Here is a 17222-nt window from a genome sequence, read left to right on the forward strand (position 1 = left end):
GGGAAGTTAGCTCAGGAGTATTTTTTTCATCTTCACGCTGAATTCCCGCGTGTAATTAATGGTGATAGGCAGAGGAAACTATTAAGCCACTGCGTTTTCAAATCACCACCATAATTTCGAAACATTGCCCTACGTCTAATTCAAATCCACCCTTAGTACTATCATAGTGAGGAAATGAGAAGAATTATTTTCCCCGAGTCGGATTCAAACCCACAATCTTCCTGCTTAAGTCTCTAAAAAAACAGAAAAAAAGGTTATGAAATAAAAATCCATGTTTAACTTGTACTTTTATATAACAAAACTACATTAGGTGACCGCGCTACGTGAGCACGTGCGACGGTAGTTGCGGCCGACCCTCCAGTTTGCTGTAGTCTAAGTGGAATTCTTTCGCCACCTAACACAAACAAAACATATTTATTTATCTTTTATTACACACTATAAATAATGTAAAAATAATCAGAATAATATCAACTAACCTTGCGCCAATTGTGCGCATCAAAGAAGTAGTAGGTGCCGCGCTCGTACGTCGACGTCTTCTCCACCATTGGCATGCCGGGCGCCTGCGAGATCCACACCTTCTCCTCCATGTGGTACCGCCACTCGCGGTTGTATCTATAACGACGGTAACAAAAGATTTTATTCATTTAATTTTTTTTTATTTCAAATATGATAACTTTTCTAAAATTTTTAATATTTACTTTACATCTAAGGCTAAATTAAATATTTCAAGAACGCTATATCGGTTTCTGTTACGGTTACGGATATTAAATGATTACGGATTATATCCGGTAGTTCCGGATAATTTCGTTTACGGCTATTTAAGAATTCGCTGTTTATAATTCTCTTTCCTACTTCTCTCGCGTTTAAAACTATCTCTAACTAATGATAATTATATAACCTTTTAGGGTATTTCTTTTCCTAAGATCAGTAAGTTTTACCGGTATTATTCGGTTTTTCGAGTATAGAAAAATAGCCAGTCTGAATATCGAAATATTATAATATTTTGCAGGATTTTGTACGAAGTGCATCATAAGCCATCAATGAAGAGCTGAATAAATTCATTAGTTGAGTAAGTTATCTATTGATCATTTGCTGGTTTTTGTTTCAATGTGCTCTGACTACTGAAGATTAATTGCTTCTAAAACTTTCTCAAGACAACGTGAGCATCGACCGCCTTCTAGGTGTATCCTAAACCCCACCAATAAGTGTTTAGGTGTTTCTACTGCCTCTTTAAATATGTAAGCAGTTTTTTCAGTTGCTAGAGAAACCCCATATTACCAAGTTACTTTAATCTCAGAAAACCATTTGTATTGCATTAAGATAGAATTGAAACAGCGCTGGAGACTAATCATGAATTAGAATAGAATTTATCCGCACCCTACACATACATATATATTTTCAGCTTTACTCTGCAGCCCCTCTGCATAGTGTTTTTGTCATCAACACTTTAAATGAAACCAGTTTAAACTACTCTATAAAAAAGCCTAGTACAATTAAAACAAAAGAGAATATGAAAAAAATAAAGTGATTTTTTCAAACAAAATAAATAATAATATAATTGTTGTAAAATAAAACGCCATTTTTCAAGAACGACGCACACATACATAAACATATCAAAGCGACACTGTTGCACACACACAAAGCGTCACGGCCGCACACACACAAAGCGACACTGGCGCACACACACAAAGCGACACTGGCGCACACGCCTCATTCATGAACTCTCGTCGTAGGTATTGGCGGTGAAGTTCAATTGCGTAAAATAGAACGAGAGATATCTCTCTCTGGTCCTGGTATGTTTTTTGATAATGTAAAGTGGTAGACCGGCAACGCTTTTTTAGTATTTTTGTAGTAGTAGGTGTTTACGTCACTGGTATCTATTCGTAAATGCGTAATACAATAGGGATACACTGATTTAAAAAATCCTATGTCTAAGCTGTTGAAGAATCTTGATTATTTTTTTTAGGTTTGGATTTGAAATATGTTTCCCTATATCCTGCTCCCGTAAAAGGAGCGCAGACGTTTCCGACGTTCGAGGCGCTGCATGTTCAGTGACAGCACTCAATCTTTATTACCAGAGCCACGACCCTACAAACGTCGTATTTTAGTCTAACGATTATGTCCCTACGGCCTACACATATTAATGTATACTAAATAAAAATAAAAACCAAAATGTACTCACAATTCCGCAGCAGCAGCAATCTGTAGGACGTCCCCCACAAAACAGTAGAATAAGTAGAATAATAAATCCTCCTTGTATCGACTTAGCCGCAACGGCGCTAGTTTTTCTCTTATTGAACCATTGATCAAATACTCGGGGGGCACGTGGTAGTCCATGTCTTGTGGCCTGGAAATTACATTGAAATATATAATAACAATAATAATAATAATGACAATTAATATAATAGTTATAATTATTACCAGAAGCAGCTTCACGCATTTTTTACATAGCAATTACTTTATATTAAAACACTCCCTGCTCTCCCCCAACTTTTGGACATTGCGTATTGAGTGGCGGCTTTGTTGTTGTACCAGAACGAAGAAATTAAAATAAATAATTCCTCTGAGTGTGAAGCGGAACCACAACGTTCGTATTTACGGCCATATTTCATGATTAATTAATTGTATTAGTAATCACAAATAACACTTTAAAATGAGCTTACAAAATAATATTAATGACATCATTTTGGGAAATATTTAGATGTATCCGATTCACAAAATACTAAAATAGATTCAAATTGACAAAACGAGCAATGCAAATTTCCTGGCCCAAAAATCCTTTTCCTTTATATATGCATGTGTGTATTTTTGTATGTCCAATACAGTAATACATAAATAAATAAAATAAAAATAGAAAAAAAAATACCTGCACGGCGTATCCGCCCAAGGCCCAGCAAAGGTAAGGTACAAATTGTCAGGTGAATTCAAATTTAGTCCCAAAGCCGTTAAATCTTGGCCTAAGGCTAAAGACACTAAACTCGGGTCCGATTCCGCCGCTCTAATAAACGTTAATAGACCCACTATGCCAAATTGATTGGGTATCATCGTCTCTGGTATATTCGTCACTTTGCCTGTAAAAAATTTTTTTTTATGTTATTATAATATATAAAAGATCTATAAAGTAAAAACATCTAGTGTACTATACAATATTATAATAACACAAATGAAAATATAATTACAACATGCAAAAATTAAAGTTGTTATTGTTTCTATAAATAATACAAAAATTTAAAAGACATGCCATGAAAAAAAAGTACAATAAAATCATTAACAACAACAAATTACGTATTTCAGGGGAAAAAAACGCTTGAAACAAACATTTAATTTAAAAAAAAAACCCAAAATTACTTACAATTATTTTACAACGTTATCACTATCACAAAAGAAATCTATCTATCTCTATTAAAAGAAAAAAGAAAAGTTCAGAAAATCTACACAACCTAAAACAACTACTAATAAATTTTAATATAAGAAAGATATTTGGCAAAAAATGCTTACTTTTCAAATAATCATACACACCATAAAATTCCGTGTGTGCTCCTTGACTGACAACTTTGAGGACAAAAGAAATAGCAAGTTTTTATATTAACGTTAATATATAAACATGCACTGGCTCTAAATCTTATAAATTTAACTAAAAACATTAGTTTGCCTTTTAGTAACATAACAATTTAGTGCTTACTAAGCACTGATTAAATATTGATTTCTTCATTCAAAGCAAAACCAATAAATTAAAGAGTTATTAAGTTAATTTTCTAACAAATTTATCCCATACCCAAAAAACTATAGCATGGCTTTCATTTCACCGAATATATTGTTATTATATTCCAAATAGAAAAATGAACATGATGTTGATACAACAAAACACAATTATAAAATCATTTTTCTATACAACCAAAGGAATCAAACAGCATATAATTAACACTAAACCAACTAGAGTACTTTTACTTTTTCTTTATTTTATGGCTACTTAAATGAAAACCTGTAAATTAAGGTGGTGTCACATGTTCAAAAAGTGCGTAACGTAATTTGGGGTAGGAGAGGAGGTCAAAATACTGCAATAATTTCAGTTTAATTCACTATTTTGCCAACAAGAAATGCATACTTAAAAAATCTTTAAGTAAGTTCTTGCAAATTCCTTCGTAACAGATTTTAATAATATTGGTTTACAAGACCAACTGACGTCACATGGCGTCCAGTGTTCCCGTTTTAAATAGTTTTTTATTTATGGCATTTATTTATATTATATATTTAAATATATATTTTATCGTTTATTAATCATAGTATTTTTAAGAGAATTTAGGCCACTCGAAGTACTCAAGGACTCACTCGTACTAGTGCACAGCGTACACGTTGTAGAGCAAATGCTCTCAGAGTACTCAAAGTAGGAAGACGTTACATGGAGGGGGGTAAGAAAGGTTTAAAATCTGCAAAAATTGTGCTACGTATTACTTGAACGATCCCTAACCATAAAATTTCGAAAGTTTTCTTACTCTTATAAATTTAGTGTCACTGGTAAAAAAGCACAAAAAGTAAACAAAACAATACACTCACCTTCCGGCGAGGTCTGTATGCCCTTGCGGGGCGCCCCCTTGTCAGGCGCGTAGTCGGGCGCAGGGGGGTGCCCCGCTGCGCCCGCACCAGCGCCCCCGCCCGCCGACGTGCCCGGCAGCGCGGGGAAGTCCTCTGATGACATCGTGAACTCTGATTGCTCGGATGTTGGCTGCTTCACCATACCCACTGGGACAGGTGATTCTTTATATACATTTTAGGACTACTAGTACTACTAGCTTTGTAGGGCACTGTCTGACTCTTAGTTACTGACGCCGAGGTTGTGGGTTCGATTTCAATGGGATAATGATTATATTTGAAATGATTTTCATTTCTTCAAGCCAATAAGACAAGGCGATTGATACTCAACATGCGTCTATATATTAATATATACTATACTGCAATTTGGGCAGATAATATAATATTATCTGCCCAAACTGCAATACATGGCTTACAAGAAAAACTAAAAACGAATTCTGGATTATATATTGTCGTGTAAAGTTAATGAGTTGTACGAATTATTGACTAAATAGTTTATCTGGTAAAGTCTTGCAATGATAAATTACTATTCAATTTGACATAATCATTGGGCTATGCAATCAAGTTAATTTTTTTTTACAATAACTTTCACGGAGCAGCAAAAACGCAGCAAAAATTTAGGTCATCAGTTCGAGAGCAATCAAATTGACAGTTTAGAAACTTAGGATTTTAGTTCAATATATAAGGCCTTTTGTATTTTTCATCTTTACATAAGTATAGCAGTTTAATTTTGTCAGTTTTCTTATAAATCCCGTTAGAAAGCACAAAACAAACATTAAGCATTTTAACATTTTAGGAGCCCTAATAATCTATACTTATTACTACTTATAAGATCGTAGGAGGATCGGTGTCTGTACTTGGAAGATATTTAAACATTTTATTATTGGGAACCTTTATTAACGTAATAGAACCCAAAACAATGATTTTTAAAATTTTTGTCTGTTTGTCTGTGCCTTTGTAATCGCTAATCTCAGAATCGGCTTAACCGATTTAGACGCGGTTTTCACTATTGGATTCTGGAAAGCTTCCGAAAACATGTACACTCGTATACAGAATACCGTTTGAATTTAAAAAAAATTAGACAACATACCGTAAGGTTTAGAGCCAGGGGGCGGAGGCGCCGCTGTGGGGGCCTGGTCGCCGGCCCCTCGGGCCGTCAGCGACGGGAACTCGCTGAGGTCCAGGAGCGGCGGCGTCGACGTGTCACCACCCTCGCCAAACACCGAGTGGTAGTTACCCGCGTTGAACCTCGACAGATTCGCCATACTCGACTATACATACCATTGGTGGTGGTCACTAATTGTTTGATAGATGGACTACAGTGCTAGTGGTCTAGCCGTGTTAGGATAGTGTCCGAACGAAATGTTCTTCAGCCAAAATCGAAACAATATATAATCAATTTCAAAATAATTTAATATAACCAAAAAAGGTGGAGACTACGAGTGGGTACTGTACAAGATAACAAAACAAAAAGCCAAAATCTAAACAGAACTTTTAGACTTGGGTCTGGTCAACTTCTGACTGTAATCGAAACTATGGCCTCAGCTTTTTTAGTAATAACTAATTTAAACTAAAGCTGAATATTCAGTCGGACACTAATCTTAAGTAACCCCAAGAGCATAGAATAATTAAATAACATATAGTTACATATATATTTTCCATGACCACTTATTTAAATAAAAAATTTTTTTTAAATATATGATTAAATATAATATCTACCAACATAAACATTATCGATATCTCTTGTAAAATTCACACAGATGCAGTAAAGAAGTCTAAGGCAAAGTAGACAACAAAAAACATAATTATATTAATTGCTAAATTTTCTCTTACTAGTGTCTTTTGCAAGCATTATCTTACAAAAAAATTATAAACTTAAAATTCAAATAAATCTATTACAATATGATATAAACACAAAGTATAGCAAAATGCCATTGTTATATTTCCACATTGAATATTATAGGACCAAATCAATTAGTGAAAAAAATTCATCTACAACATATAATATACTGAATTACCAACAGTCCTGTATAATGAATATGAAATCCAATTATACAATGTATTCAAAAGAACTATGTATATGTATTTAAGTATTTAAAAAAATCTTTTTTATTAGGTATAGTACAAGAAAATGTTATATTATTTTAAAATTATACATATAGCATCTGATTGATTAATTTTAAATCATTTTAATTTTTCCATTGTAGTAGACAAAGCAGAACATTGGGTTCCTCAATTCAACAAATAATACTTGAAAAATCGGCCCCAGCTTTATGCAGTTGTAAGCAATTTAATTTCCTTCTATTCAATATTGTATGAAACATGTTTACTTATTCAATGCTAGTAAACACTGATTTATGAAATGATATATATGAATATTCAAGTAATTCTCACCATTGAATTTGAGTTTGCTTGTGACAGTGGTGTTGCCATAGGCACTCTACGATCTGCAAATGTTCTTTGTCCAAATAATGTTGACCTAGATGCCATTGTAGGTGGAGCTCCTCCTGGCATAACTGTGGAGCCCCGTCCTGGTGACAGGGCACCACCAAAAGTCGGTGTCACATGCCCCGAAACTCCACCGACCAATCCTGAACCAACTCTCCCTGGAACTCCTCCACTTGCTAGGCTTCTAGGTGCTTGTTGAAAATTCAGGTTTGCCATACCCTGGAAGATACAATTTATCATCACAATTACTAATTCAAATATTAGTAACTACACATTACTAAATAAGTATTTTCTTAGTCTGATAACAAACAAGGGTTATTTGTCACTTATTTGAATATCAATAAGTCGCTATTTATGTAAACAGATTAGGTATAATAATATATAAGAAGAATAACTGTAATTTAATAAATAGATACTAACATTTCATGCTGAAAGCTCTATTTCCAATTTTACTTGAATTTAACTTCGGATACAAATTGCATAGTAGATATACAGTATTCTGACACAATATATTTTATTTTAGAATTAAGTTGTACACTTTTTATTTCCTTACTAGTATATTCTAAAAGGACAATTTTTAATTTAATCATTTAAAATTTTAAACTTATTAATAAAGCTAATTTATACTTCTTGTTGTGCTGTAAGTGGTAGGTAACGTGTAAATGTAAAAATGTTGATGTATCCAAATCTGTTTTCGCAGCTTGCAAGCAGCTGGATATGGCAGCAGCTTATACAAATAAAAATTATAAAGTCTTACTTGAAGAGAGATGTACAATAAATAGTCCAATATATAGATAATTTTGATAAGGAGAGTCAATAATAACAAATTTAGTAGGTATACATATATCAAGATGGTTATTTATTCGACTGTCAAACAATGGCGACGGGGACGTTTCAAGTGTAATTCTTCTTAAAATAAATAATATTTACCTAATGTGTTCAATTCAGTCCTTGTATTAATATTTTAATAACCGTATGGTTGTTTCATAATCGAGTTTTCCTAGCAGAAATAAAAATATCCACTCGAGGATACAAACAAAAGTTTGTTGACTGTTCAATTTCTAAGGCAATTGCTCTACATACAGAATTTTATTCACAAATTAAAAGTGTTTTCATTACAGCCTTTCCATGAAACACTGCTATAAAAAACTTAAAACTTTATACATCTTTGTATATCTAAAATAAATGAAAACAATATCACTCAGATTTGTCGAACGCCACATTACCCTAAACAACTGTCGGCCATATTGTTAAAGCGGAACAAGTAAATGTAATCACACGCACCCTCATATTTAAAGTAAAAACATCTATTAAGGTTCAGTAACCAAAGTATTTTATTAAAAAATAATTATAACAGTAATAATTAGTACTTCTTCCAAATATAATAATCAAAATGATATCGTATAAATATTATTGAGAACGTCTGTTGACTTAATACGATTAATCACGATTTTAGGGTTACCGTATTAAGAAAATCTTTCGAAACTAGGGAAGAAATAAATACTAATAAAATGTTATCTAGTTCATCAACATTTTATCTAAAGTGGTCTATATAAGTAAAGTATATAAATGAAGTAATATTATATTTATATAAAAATATTACAATAAACTGAATACAAACCTTAAGGGGGGTATCTCCTTTAGAATATCGTTTTTTCATATTGGTCAATTTACAATGCGTCATATGTCTTCAATTTAATTTATGTACACTATACTAAATATGTATTTTTTATTTATTTTTCAAATATCTCATTTCTTAAACTGGCTCTAATACTTCTTAGTAAATATTTATGTCAACTTTATTTTAAAAGTACCCGAATTATATAGTATTTTTTAATGTTATATGAAAATTAATAAATCCCATTATAACACATGAATAGGCATCCTTGGAACGTCATAATCAAAGAACCATACAATACCGATGAATATGTTATTATAATAAAACATTCTAAAAGGAAAAATGTTTTTAAATAAGTATACCGTCAAATATAAGTAAGTTTTTTTTTTCATTTCCATGGATAGAATATATTTTTTCTGTAAAATAATTATATTTTATCAAATTTTACCACATTTATTTAACCAAAAATCATCAAACAATCATAAAAAAATATTTATGAAAAAAAATGCTGTAAATTTTGAAAAATTGTCTATGGTTTTAAATGGTAAAAGATCTACGAGCATGGCAACATTAATGATCATATGATTGTTCAATGTAGAAGCACGTCTGATAGGCGTCGACTTACTTCTTCTGGCCAGTTTTTTTATTTCTGGCTCAATATCGGCCGTTTTACGTGTTAGTGGTGTTAATAAATAACTATCAGCCATGGCGCTCAGCGACGCAGATGTTCAAAAGCAGGTAATATATTGAATAATACCACCTATTATTCTGTAAAATTTTACACGTCGTAATAGACATGGGTTTTGTCAGATTGATTGATTTGCGAGTTCCAATGTTTTATATTGACTTTTATTTTAACATCAGGCATTAGTGCTTTGAGGTATACACTAAAATGAAGATGTTTTTCATACATTTGCCTTTTCTCATAGATCAAGCACATGATGGCCTTCATCGAACAAGAGGCCAATGAAAAAGCCGAAGAAATCGATGCAAAGGCCGAAGAGGAGTTCAACATTGAAAAGGGGCGCCTTGTCCAACAACAGCGCCTGAAGATTATGGAATATTACGAAAAGAAAGAAAAACAAGTTGAACTCCAAAAAAAGATGTATGTGAATCTCTACTAGATTATGCTATAATGAGGGTAAAACATCTATAATGTAGATAAAAAAAAAGTCGAGATAACTTGGCTAATGACAATTCTTATATTAAATAACATTTCACAAAGTACTTAAATAATTAGAATTAGGCTTCTATTTTCTATTACAATAGTTACTATATGTTAAAAGAGCTATAAAATTCACACCTGTTTAACATTAGCGTATTGGTATTGTATAAAATGTAGCTTGATTGATTACATGTGAGCATAAAATTTAAATTCTGCTGTTGACCACTTTCTGGGTCTCCCTTTGTTTCGGCTGAAAGTGGATGGCAGAGGGATTTGGTACTAGGTTCTTTCTACCTACCCAGTTTCTTGTTGAAGTTCAGTATGAAGCTAACAGAAAAATACCTCCTCCAACCTTTATTGACCCACTGCTGAATATAAATCTCCTTTTTGGATTTGCAATTGATACTTTTGCGTGCTTTTCTCATTCCCTATTAGCCCATTATTCTGTCAGGACGGATTCTGACGAATCAACAAGTCATTCTAGGTTTCATTTACCCTGCTTAGGCTAAATTGATAGTATATCATAGCAAATAATATAACAAGAATTTTGAAGTAAATGAAGTGCCCCAACAATAGGTTATTTTTTACCTTGGGACAAAACTAGACATGTGTTATTCCTTTTAACCTGATATTGTATCCAACATAAACCAGGATATGAGAAACCTAGTGTATTAACAGTCCAGACTGTTAATCCTAATAAACTATTGGGCTTGTTTATTTTCTTTTTAGTTTTATGCAGTCGGGTTTTTTGATGTATTTAAATATTTTTTTATTAGTTAAAAAGTTCCGTATTTACTTTGGAATGTAAATATTAATGAATTACATTAATAAATATTAATTTGTTTACAGCCAATCTTCGAACATGCTGAACCAAGCCCGTCTAAAGGTACTTAAAGTGCGTGAAGACCATGTGCGTACAGTACTCGACGAGGCACGCCAGCGCCTGGCTGAAGTGCCTGGTGACGTCAAGTTGTACTCAGATCTGCTTGTTACCCTCATTGTACAGGCTCTCTTCCAGGTACTAAATAACTATTGTTTTATTGTTATGGGCATTTTCAATTAATTAATAGACATGAGTTTTTTTATTACATTAATTACTTTTATTACGTTAATTTCATGTGTATGTTTGTATTTGTTTTTGAAATACTAATAAATTTTACCTATTGATATATAATATCTTTATGATTTAGATTATTAATATCTATCTCTGATATTGGGCATCAAACTATATAGTAACTGTTGGAAGCTCTTTAGTTATAAATTTATATATGTTTTTTTATACAATAAAACTTTGGAATAGAACATTAGAAATAAATTAATTTTCAGCTGGTAGAGCCCGCAGTGACACTCCGCGTGCGACAGGCCGACAAGAGCTTAGTAGAGTCTCTGCTTGGCCGAGCCCAGAATGATTATAAAGCCAAGATTAAGAAGGATGTTGTGCTCAGTATTGATGCAGACAACTATCTAGCTGCTGACACTTGCGGTGGTATTGAGCTGATTGCGGCTAAGGGCCGCATTAAGGTAATTTTATAACTTTTTATCTTATACTGGCATGGATATGTAGAGACTCACCACTTCCCCGTTTAACCTTTCGAGACATCATATGTTGAGGGGTGGAACTCAATCAAAACTATAAATGAAAAGAACTACTAACTAGACATACACTAATAGTGTCCATTATGTAAATTTAATTATTTTTAAATTTTAAATAATAAAATTGTAATTTTTCTTTCTGATTATAAACGCGATTGTGGGTTCGAGTATCAAAAGAGGGAGTAATTTTTTTACTTTACTTTACGGAAAAAAAATAGATTTCTTATAATAATAATATTCTTTGCAGATCTGCAATACATTAGAGTCCCGCCTGGAGCTGATCGCCCAGCAGCTGCTGCCAGAGATCCGTACCGCTCTGTTCGGACGCAACCCTAACCGTAAATTCACCGATTAAATAACATATGGTCATTCATATTATTAAAACATTTATTTAAATTTTCTTAGAAATATAATAATATTACACTAAGTGTTTTCCTTTTGCCTAATTAATTATATATTATAATAATAATGCGTACAATTTAATCGCTGTTTAGAAATATTTAATGGAATGTTAAGTCAACAGAATGTTTTATGTGTGGTCATGTCATTACACAGTAAGTACTACTGTGCATTAGTTTCGCCAACTAAAGTATATAAAAATACATATTTGATGTAAAATGTTTTATTGTTACAATTCATTCGTATAATTCAATGTCTGTGTATTTAGATGTAGTTATAGGATTTCAAAACGTATTAAGAATTATTATGCTCTACATAATCTATAGTACTATCTCTAAATTCTGTAAACCAATGCAATTTATTATATGAGCAGTATTATTACAGCACAACAAACATCAAGTTTATAACATATTTCTGGTTCTATATAATATATTTATATCATTATGAAATATCAATTATCAATGTTTATTCTTATATTTGCAATAGTTGGGAATTATTGATGGTTGTAAAATTTTAATTTGACGGCAGCATCCTATACTATGTTCACTTAAATCTATAAGATTTGACTGACCGCAGCATAGTGTCAAATGAAAATTTTGCAATCTGGCAACACATTCCTATCTACATGTTTAACTTGTTTTGGTCCTGGCAATATTGTTTGTAGCTTGCTTTCGATACAGTACCGAGTGTAATCACTCTTAAAATTTCGTATCTATGTATGTTTCCCATAATGGCACTGTTAAAATTATTATGTAAATATATAGATGTGTTAAATATTGATGGTTTTATTTATTATCCCTTAATAATAATTATGTACTGTAAATTATATTATATTATGATTTTATAAAGTTAGTAGTTGTATATTTATGTGACACAATAACTCACTTTTTGTAATCCTTAAAATAGTAAAATTTATTCTAAAATCCTACCACTAAAATTATTAAAATTGAAATGATTGCAATACAAACAATTTATATAGTATAATTTAATACACGATGAGTTCTTTTATTTTAGTTTCTTTCTACCTCGCACATAGCAGGGTAGGCAGGGTAGCAAACCTAATGTTAAAACACTTCGTTAGTATAAAGATAGTTCCGTCTTACACTCCGCCAAGTTTTGGAGGCATTGCGTGTTTAGTGGCGAGACTCGATGCTGCGCTTTGCCTCGACACGTGACTGGTGAAAATATAAAATATTCCACATCGAACCCACAACCTGTCGCGCTTACAGTCGCATGTTCGTGCCCCTGCGACTCCAGCGAGCTGATAACTAATCAATTTAAATAAAGAGAAAATCAAAACTTTTGTGAGCTTGTCCACCAAAATGCAAAATAAGAAAATACCTATGATCCACGAGGGCGATATTAGAATTCAGCTGTGACCAGTGCATATTAGAATTCAGATCTTAGATATCTTAGATCAGTTGCAATGGTAAGTGATCACATGATAAACTTTGAATCACATGATTTCACTATTCAGGTACCTAACATCTGTATGGTTTGAAGTGTTCATTATAATTAATAAAAAATTAACAGCATTTACATGAAACATATTTATTATTAATTAATAAATAATATGTATAAAAAAAATTAGTGTAAATAAAGAATTTATATAAATTAGAAACAAAAAATATGTTGTGTGGCTGTGTGCTAAAAAATTTATTCATCAAAAGGAGGTAGACCAAATAACTCTGGTTTGAATTCTTCTAAACTTTTCAATACAAGTGTTGCTTCTTGTGTTAAACTTTTGTCAACTCGGGGATCTGGCACCATTACTACTTGCATGCCAGCATCCCTTGCAGCTTTAACCCCATTTACCGCATCTTCAAATACTAGGCACTAGAATATAAAAATATTTGGAAAAACATGAAAACTTTGCATATTATAAAATTCAAACTTAACTCCGTGTGGCTTCACAATGATGGTGGAAATTTTATCTTGAATACAACATAAGATTTCTCGAAAATTGGGGGTGTGGAGATCAGTAAAATAAAATTAAAGTTCTCTCTGCCTCCACCATATGTTGGATACTGCATGAAACTGAAAAGATGAACTAAATTTAAAATATAATTACTTCTTCTGGTTTTGGTTGACTAGAAAACTTAGAGGCGGCAACTAAAAATATGTCAGGGTATGGCTTTCCTCTTTTAACATTAGGATCTGATGAACCAAATGTTTTATAGTCAAATAATTCAAACAACTTTGTATGATGTTTATCTACTTTAAGATGGTAACTTTCTTTACTTGAACTTGTTGCCAATCCAATAGGAATTCCTTTATTGTGTAAATGATTAATAAGTTTTTTAGCACCTGAAATAAAAAAATAATTTATTTTTTCTATTTTAGTTTTTTTATTAACTTTGTGCTATTCGTAGAAAGTACTACTTCAAATTGAAAATTTATATTTGTGTTCAACAGTATAGGCTTTATTACTTTATGTTACAATAAATAAGATCAAGACTTGTTCCACTCTACTTAAATTAAAAATGTTACTTTACTAACCTGGCATAATTTCTGTGTCTGGAAATAGAACTTCAAATTGTTTTTTACTTTGGACTACAAATTCAGCTGGTGATATAGGCAATTCAAGATCAGATACAATTATTTCTGCAGTCTCATGACCTTGGCAACCCATTAATTTCAATTTTAAGTCGAATGTGTAAGTTTTACCATATTGCGATAATATATTTTGAAATGCTACAGTATAAAGATCTTCCGTATCTGCAATCATGAAGAATATAAGATTTAATTAATTATTACATGATTATTTAAGTAACATAGCAGAACTCAAAAAATGTTAACTTACTTAATATTAGGCCGTCCATATCAAATAGAACATGACTAACTGGCTTGAACATTGTGAAATTATAAAAAAGTATATTATAAATAAATATATTTTTATTTATATAAGAAACACTTGTTTGTGAAAAAAATATACCAGTGTTTAGGTGCAAAGAAACGATGGTTTAGTTTGGATCTTGGAGTTGCAACGATTAAAAGAAAAATGTTAAACGAAGCCTCGTAGTTATTACTTTATATTCAATACATTCTTATTAATTCTTTATGTATCATATTGCTAATAAGCATAGATCAATTTACATCAAGTAATTATGAAACATTAAAAAATTAAATCAATAAAAATGAAATCATTAAAAAATGTAAGCACTAATGATAAAAATATATTTTTATTTTGAAATATATTGTACTTAAATAGTTAAATATAATAAGTAATTAATTAAATAGTAAATGAAATTATAATTTCATTTTTTTTCTTTAAACATTTCAAACATCAAATTGACAGAACCAACCAATAAATCAGTAATTGTATAAATCAGAAACAGAACGCCATAAATAAAGAACAACAACAATAGATCAGAATAGAAAATATTCTTGCATTTTTAAGATAAAGATTAAGAAAGAAGAAGTTTTTGTTTTTTTTGAATCTATTAATCAATATTTATTTTATATGTTATTACTTTGGAGTAGAGCGATCTAGATATAAGTAAGTATATCTTGTATGGGAGCAATACTTCGAAACGTCAATTTTCCTTGTATAAATAGATTTTATGATAGTTTTTGATAATTTAAATAAATAAAAACTTAACGACTTTTAGAAAATAATCATTTCGTAAAATTTACTTTATAGTTATACTATTAAATAATGTCGCCATTGTAGGGCAGTTATTATATGTCGGAATAATACTTAGTGGAACACTGGTGGTGGGTTTAAATCTCGCACGAGGAGAAATGAACTCGTTTTTACTCTTAAGTGGCGGTTCTCAACGCCGCGCGCGTCCGTTTTTACCAGAGCATGAAACTGAAAATAAATGATTTCCCTGGCTGGGAATCGAACTAACAACTTTCACCGTCACCGTCAGACGATGACGGCCATATTGTTTTATTTGTATTGCCATATTGTTTACGTACAAAATATAATACAAATAAATAGTGTTAATAATTAAATAAATAAATAAATACAGATGTTAATTAATCAATTATTAATACTGTATTCTAAGGATACATAATAAAAAATAAATATAAAGTTTAATTATATATAATATTAATATATAATTAAACGTATAAAGATTAATTATAATAAATTTATTATATATATAATATATAATTAAACTACATATTTTGTAATTTTATATAGGATTTTATGTGGGCCGATCCCGGCGGCACTGCAATGCCGGGCCGACCCGTGACAGGAGTGGAGCGAGCCCCGAGCATCCCGTCAGCTTACAAAAATCAGTTTAATATACTGGTCCCGCGGTGCGGGAACTTTCAGATATTAAGCTGAAAAGAACAGATTTGTTTTTTTGAGGACTTCCCTCGGAAGAGGGTGAAACTATACAATGAATAGTAGCTTAACATAATACAATTATATACATAGTATATATACTGACTAGAAACTTAATATAACTGTAACACTATAATATAAAGTAAAGTAGTCATTTGACGTCTATTGCACTAATGTCACTATTATTATAACTATTGCACTAATGTCATTATTATTATTACTATTGCACTAATGTCACTATTATTATTATTATAACTATTGCACTGAGATCACTAAATAATACTGAGAGATGGGTGGATAAATACTAGATTCACTGATAGCACTGAGTTCACTGTCGTGGTGGGACTTCAGCCTCCGCGTATTGCCGGATGCCACTGACGTGCTCGACATAGATGTCACGCGACCAGCGGATGGTGTCGCTGACCATGAACCTTCTCATCATCCCGGCGTAGTATTTGTTAATGCCTAGAAGGTCCAGGGTTTTTTCATTGCGGCCGTCCCAGGCTCCGAGGGCGCCGACGACAAAGGCAGCCACTTTTACAAGGTAGCCGTCTTGCCGGAGCTGGTCGGCGAGTGCTGCATATTTACGCAGTTTCTCGGAGCGGGCGGCTTCTATGGCCGCGGGACGGTTCTCGAACGGCACGCAGACGTCGACGATGGTGATTTCCTTGGTAGCGGCGTTGCGGAGAACAATGTCCGGGCGCAAGGTTGACTCACGACCTCGCGTGCCCTCCACCACTCTGTCGGAGGTGATGACGGCTCCATCCCTGCGGTGACCGCTCGGTCCGTTGGCTGCCTTGACCAGCCGGTGCACGATGTTATGGTGGCGTTTCTGGCGGGCCGCAGCATGCACACCGCAGTGATTGAGGACATGCGGAAGCGTCTCTTGTGCGTGACCGCACTTACGGCAGCGTTTGTCGTTGCCGACCAGCCAGCGCTTTGTGCTGTTGAGCGGGAGGACGTCCAGGCGTGCTCTGTGGATGAACCGCCAGTCACAGAAGCGGGTGTTCCGGCCCGTCCGCAGGAAATGGTTGGAGCTGGCGGTTTGAGAGGTGACGGCAAAGACCTTACCCTGGTCCGGCTTCCTCAGGAGTGAATGGGTGTAGGTGGCC

The 17222-nt window shown here is 32.8% G+C and overlaps 3 protein-coding genes and 1 non-coding gene across 10 annotated transcripts; 1 reads left to right on the plus strand and 3 right to left on the minus strand.

The window, feature by feature from the left end:
* Positions 1-274: 274 nt before the first annotated feature.
* Rga (CCR4-NOT transcription complex subunit regena) lies at positions 275-8843 on the minus strand. 7 transcript variants are annotated; one of them, XM_085190049.1, is made up of 10 exons: positions 7969-8293; positions 7459-7600; positions 6985-7257; positions 5681-5861; positions 4555-4740; positions 3499-3552; positions 2867-3071; positions 2183-2347; positions 477-612; positions 275-394 (listed from the first exon to the last, which is right to left on the minus strand). In XM_085190049.1, the coding sequence occupies exons 3-10, from the start codon at positions 7252-7254 to the stop codon at positions 320-322; spliced, it is 1272 nt and encodes a 423-aa protein (XP_085046175.1). In that variant the 5' UTR covers positions 7255-7257; positions 7459-7600; positions 7969-8293; the 3' UTR covers positions 275-319. The 7 variants fall into 7 exon arrangements, with proteins under 7 accessions (XP_085046175.1, XP_085046171.1, XP_085046169.1 ...); XM_085190045.1 differs by lacking the exons at positions 7459-7600; positions 7969-8293 and adding an exon at positions 8660-8843 and having other exon boundaries at positions 4555-4686; XM_085190043.1 differs by lacking the exons at positions 7459-7600; positions 7969-8293 and adding an exon at positions 8660-8842 and having other exon boundaries at positions 3520-3552.
* A 381-nt stretch (positions 8844-9224) lies between these two features.
* On the plus strand, positions 9225-12589 carry Vha26 (V-type proton ATPase subunit Vha26). The gene is made up of 5 exons (XM_085189919.1): positions 9225-9394; positions 9586-9761; positions 10671-10839; positions 11148-11342; positions 11662-12589. Exons 1-5 carry the CDS (start codon positions 9362-9364, stop codon positions 11767-11769), a joined length of 681 nt encoding a protein of 226 aa, XP_085046045.1. The 5' UTR covers positions 9225-9361; the 3' UTR covers positions 11770-12589.
* An 852-nt stretch (positions 12590-13441) lies between these two features.
* Positions 13442-15078, minus strand: LOC146536306 (putative pseudouridine-5'-phosphatase). Its single transcript, XM_085189918.1, has 4 exons — positions 14617-15078; positions 14313-14531; positions 13885-14120; positions 13442-13649 (listed from the first exon to the last, which is right to left on the minus strand). Exons 1-4 carry the CDS (start codon positions 14666-14668, stop codon positions 13470-13472), a joined length of 687 nt encoding a protein of 228 aa, XP_085046044.1. The 5' UTR covers positions 14669-15078; the 3' UTR covers positions 13442-13469.
* An 888-nt stretch (positions 15079-15966) lies between these two features.
* On the minus strand, positions 15967-16162 carry LOC146536307 (U2 spliceosomal RNA). Its single transcript, XR_014878280.1, has one exon. It is a non-coding gene; the product is annotated as a U2 spliceosomal RNA (small nuclear RNA).
* Between the last annotated feature and the right edge of the window lie 1060 nt (positions 16163-17222).

The sequence above is a fragment of the Heliconius melpomene genome, chromosome 9, assembly GCF_056956725.1.
Source record: "Heliconius melpomene rosina isolate 202511_hmr_F chromosome 9, ASM5695672v1, whole genome shotgun sequence".
In the NCBI taxonomy this organism is placed as follows: Eukaryota; Metazoa; Arthropoda; class Insecta; order Lepidoptera; family Nymphalidae; genus Heliconius; species Heliconius melpomene.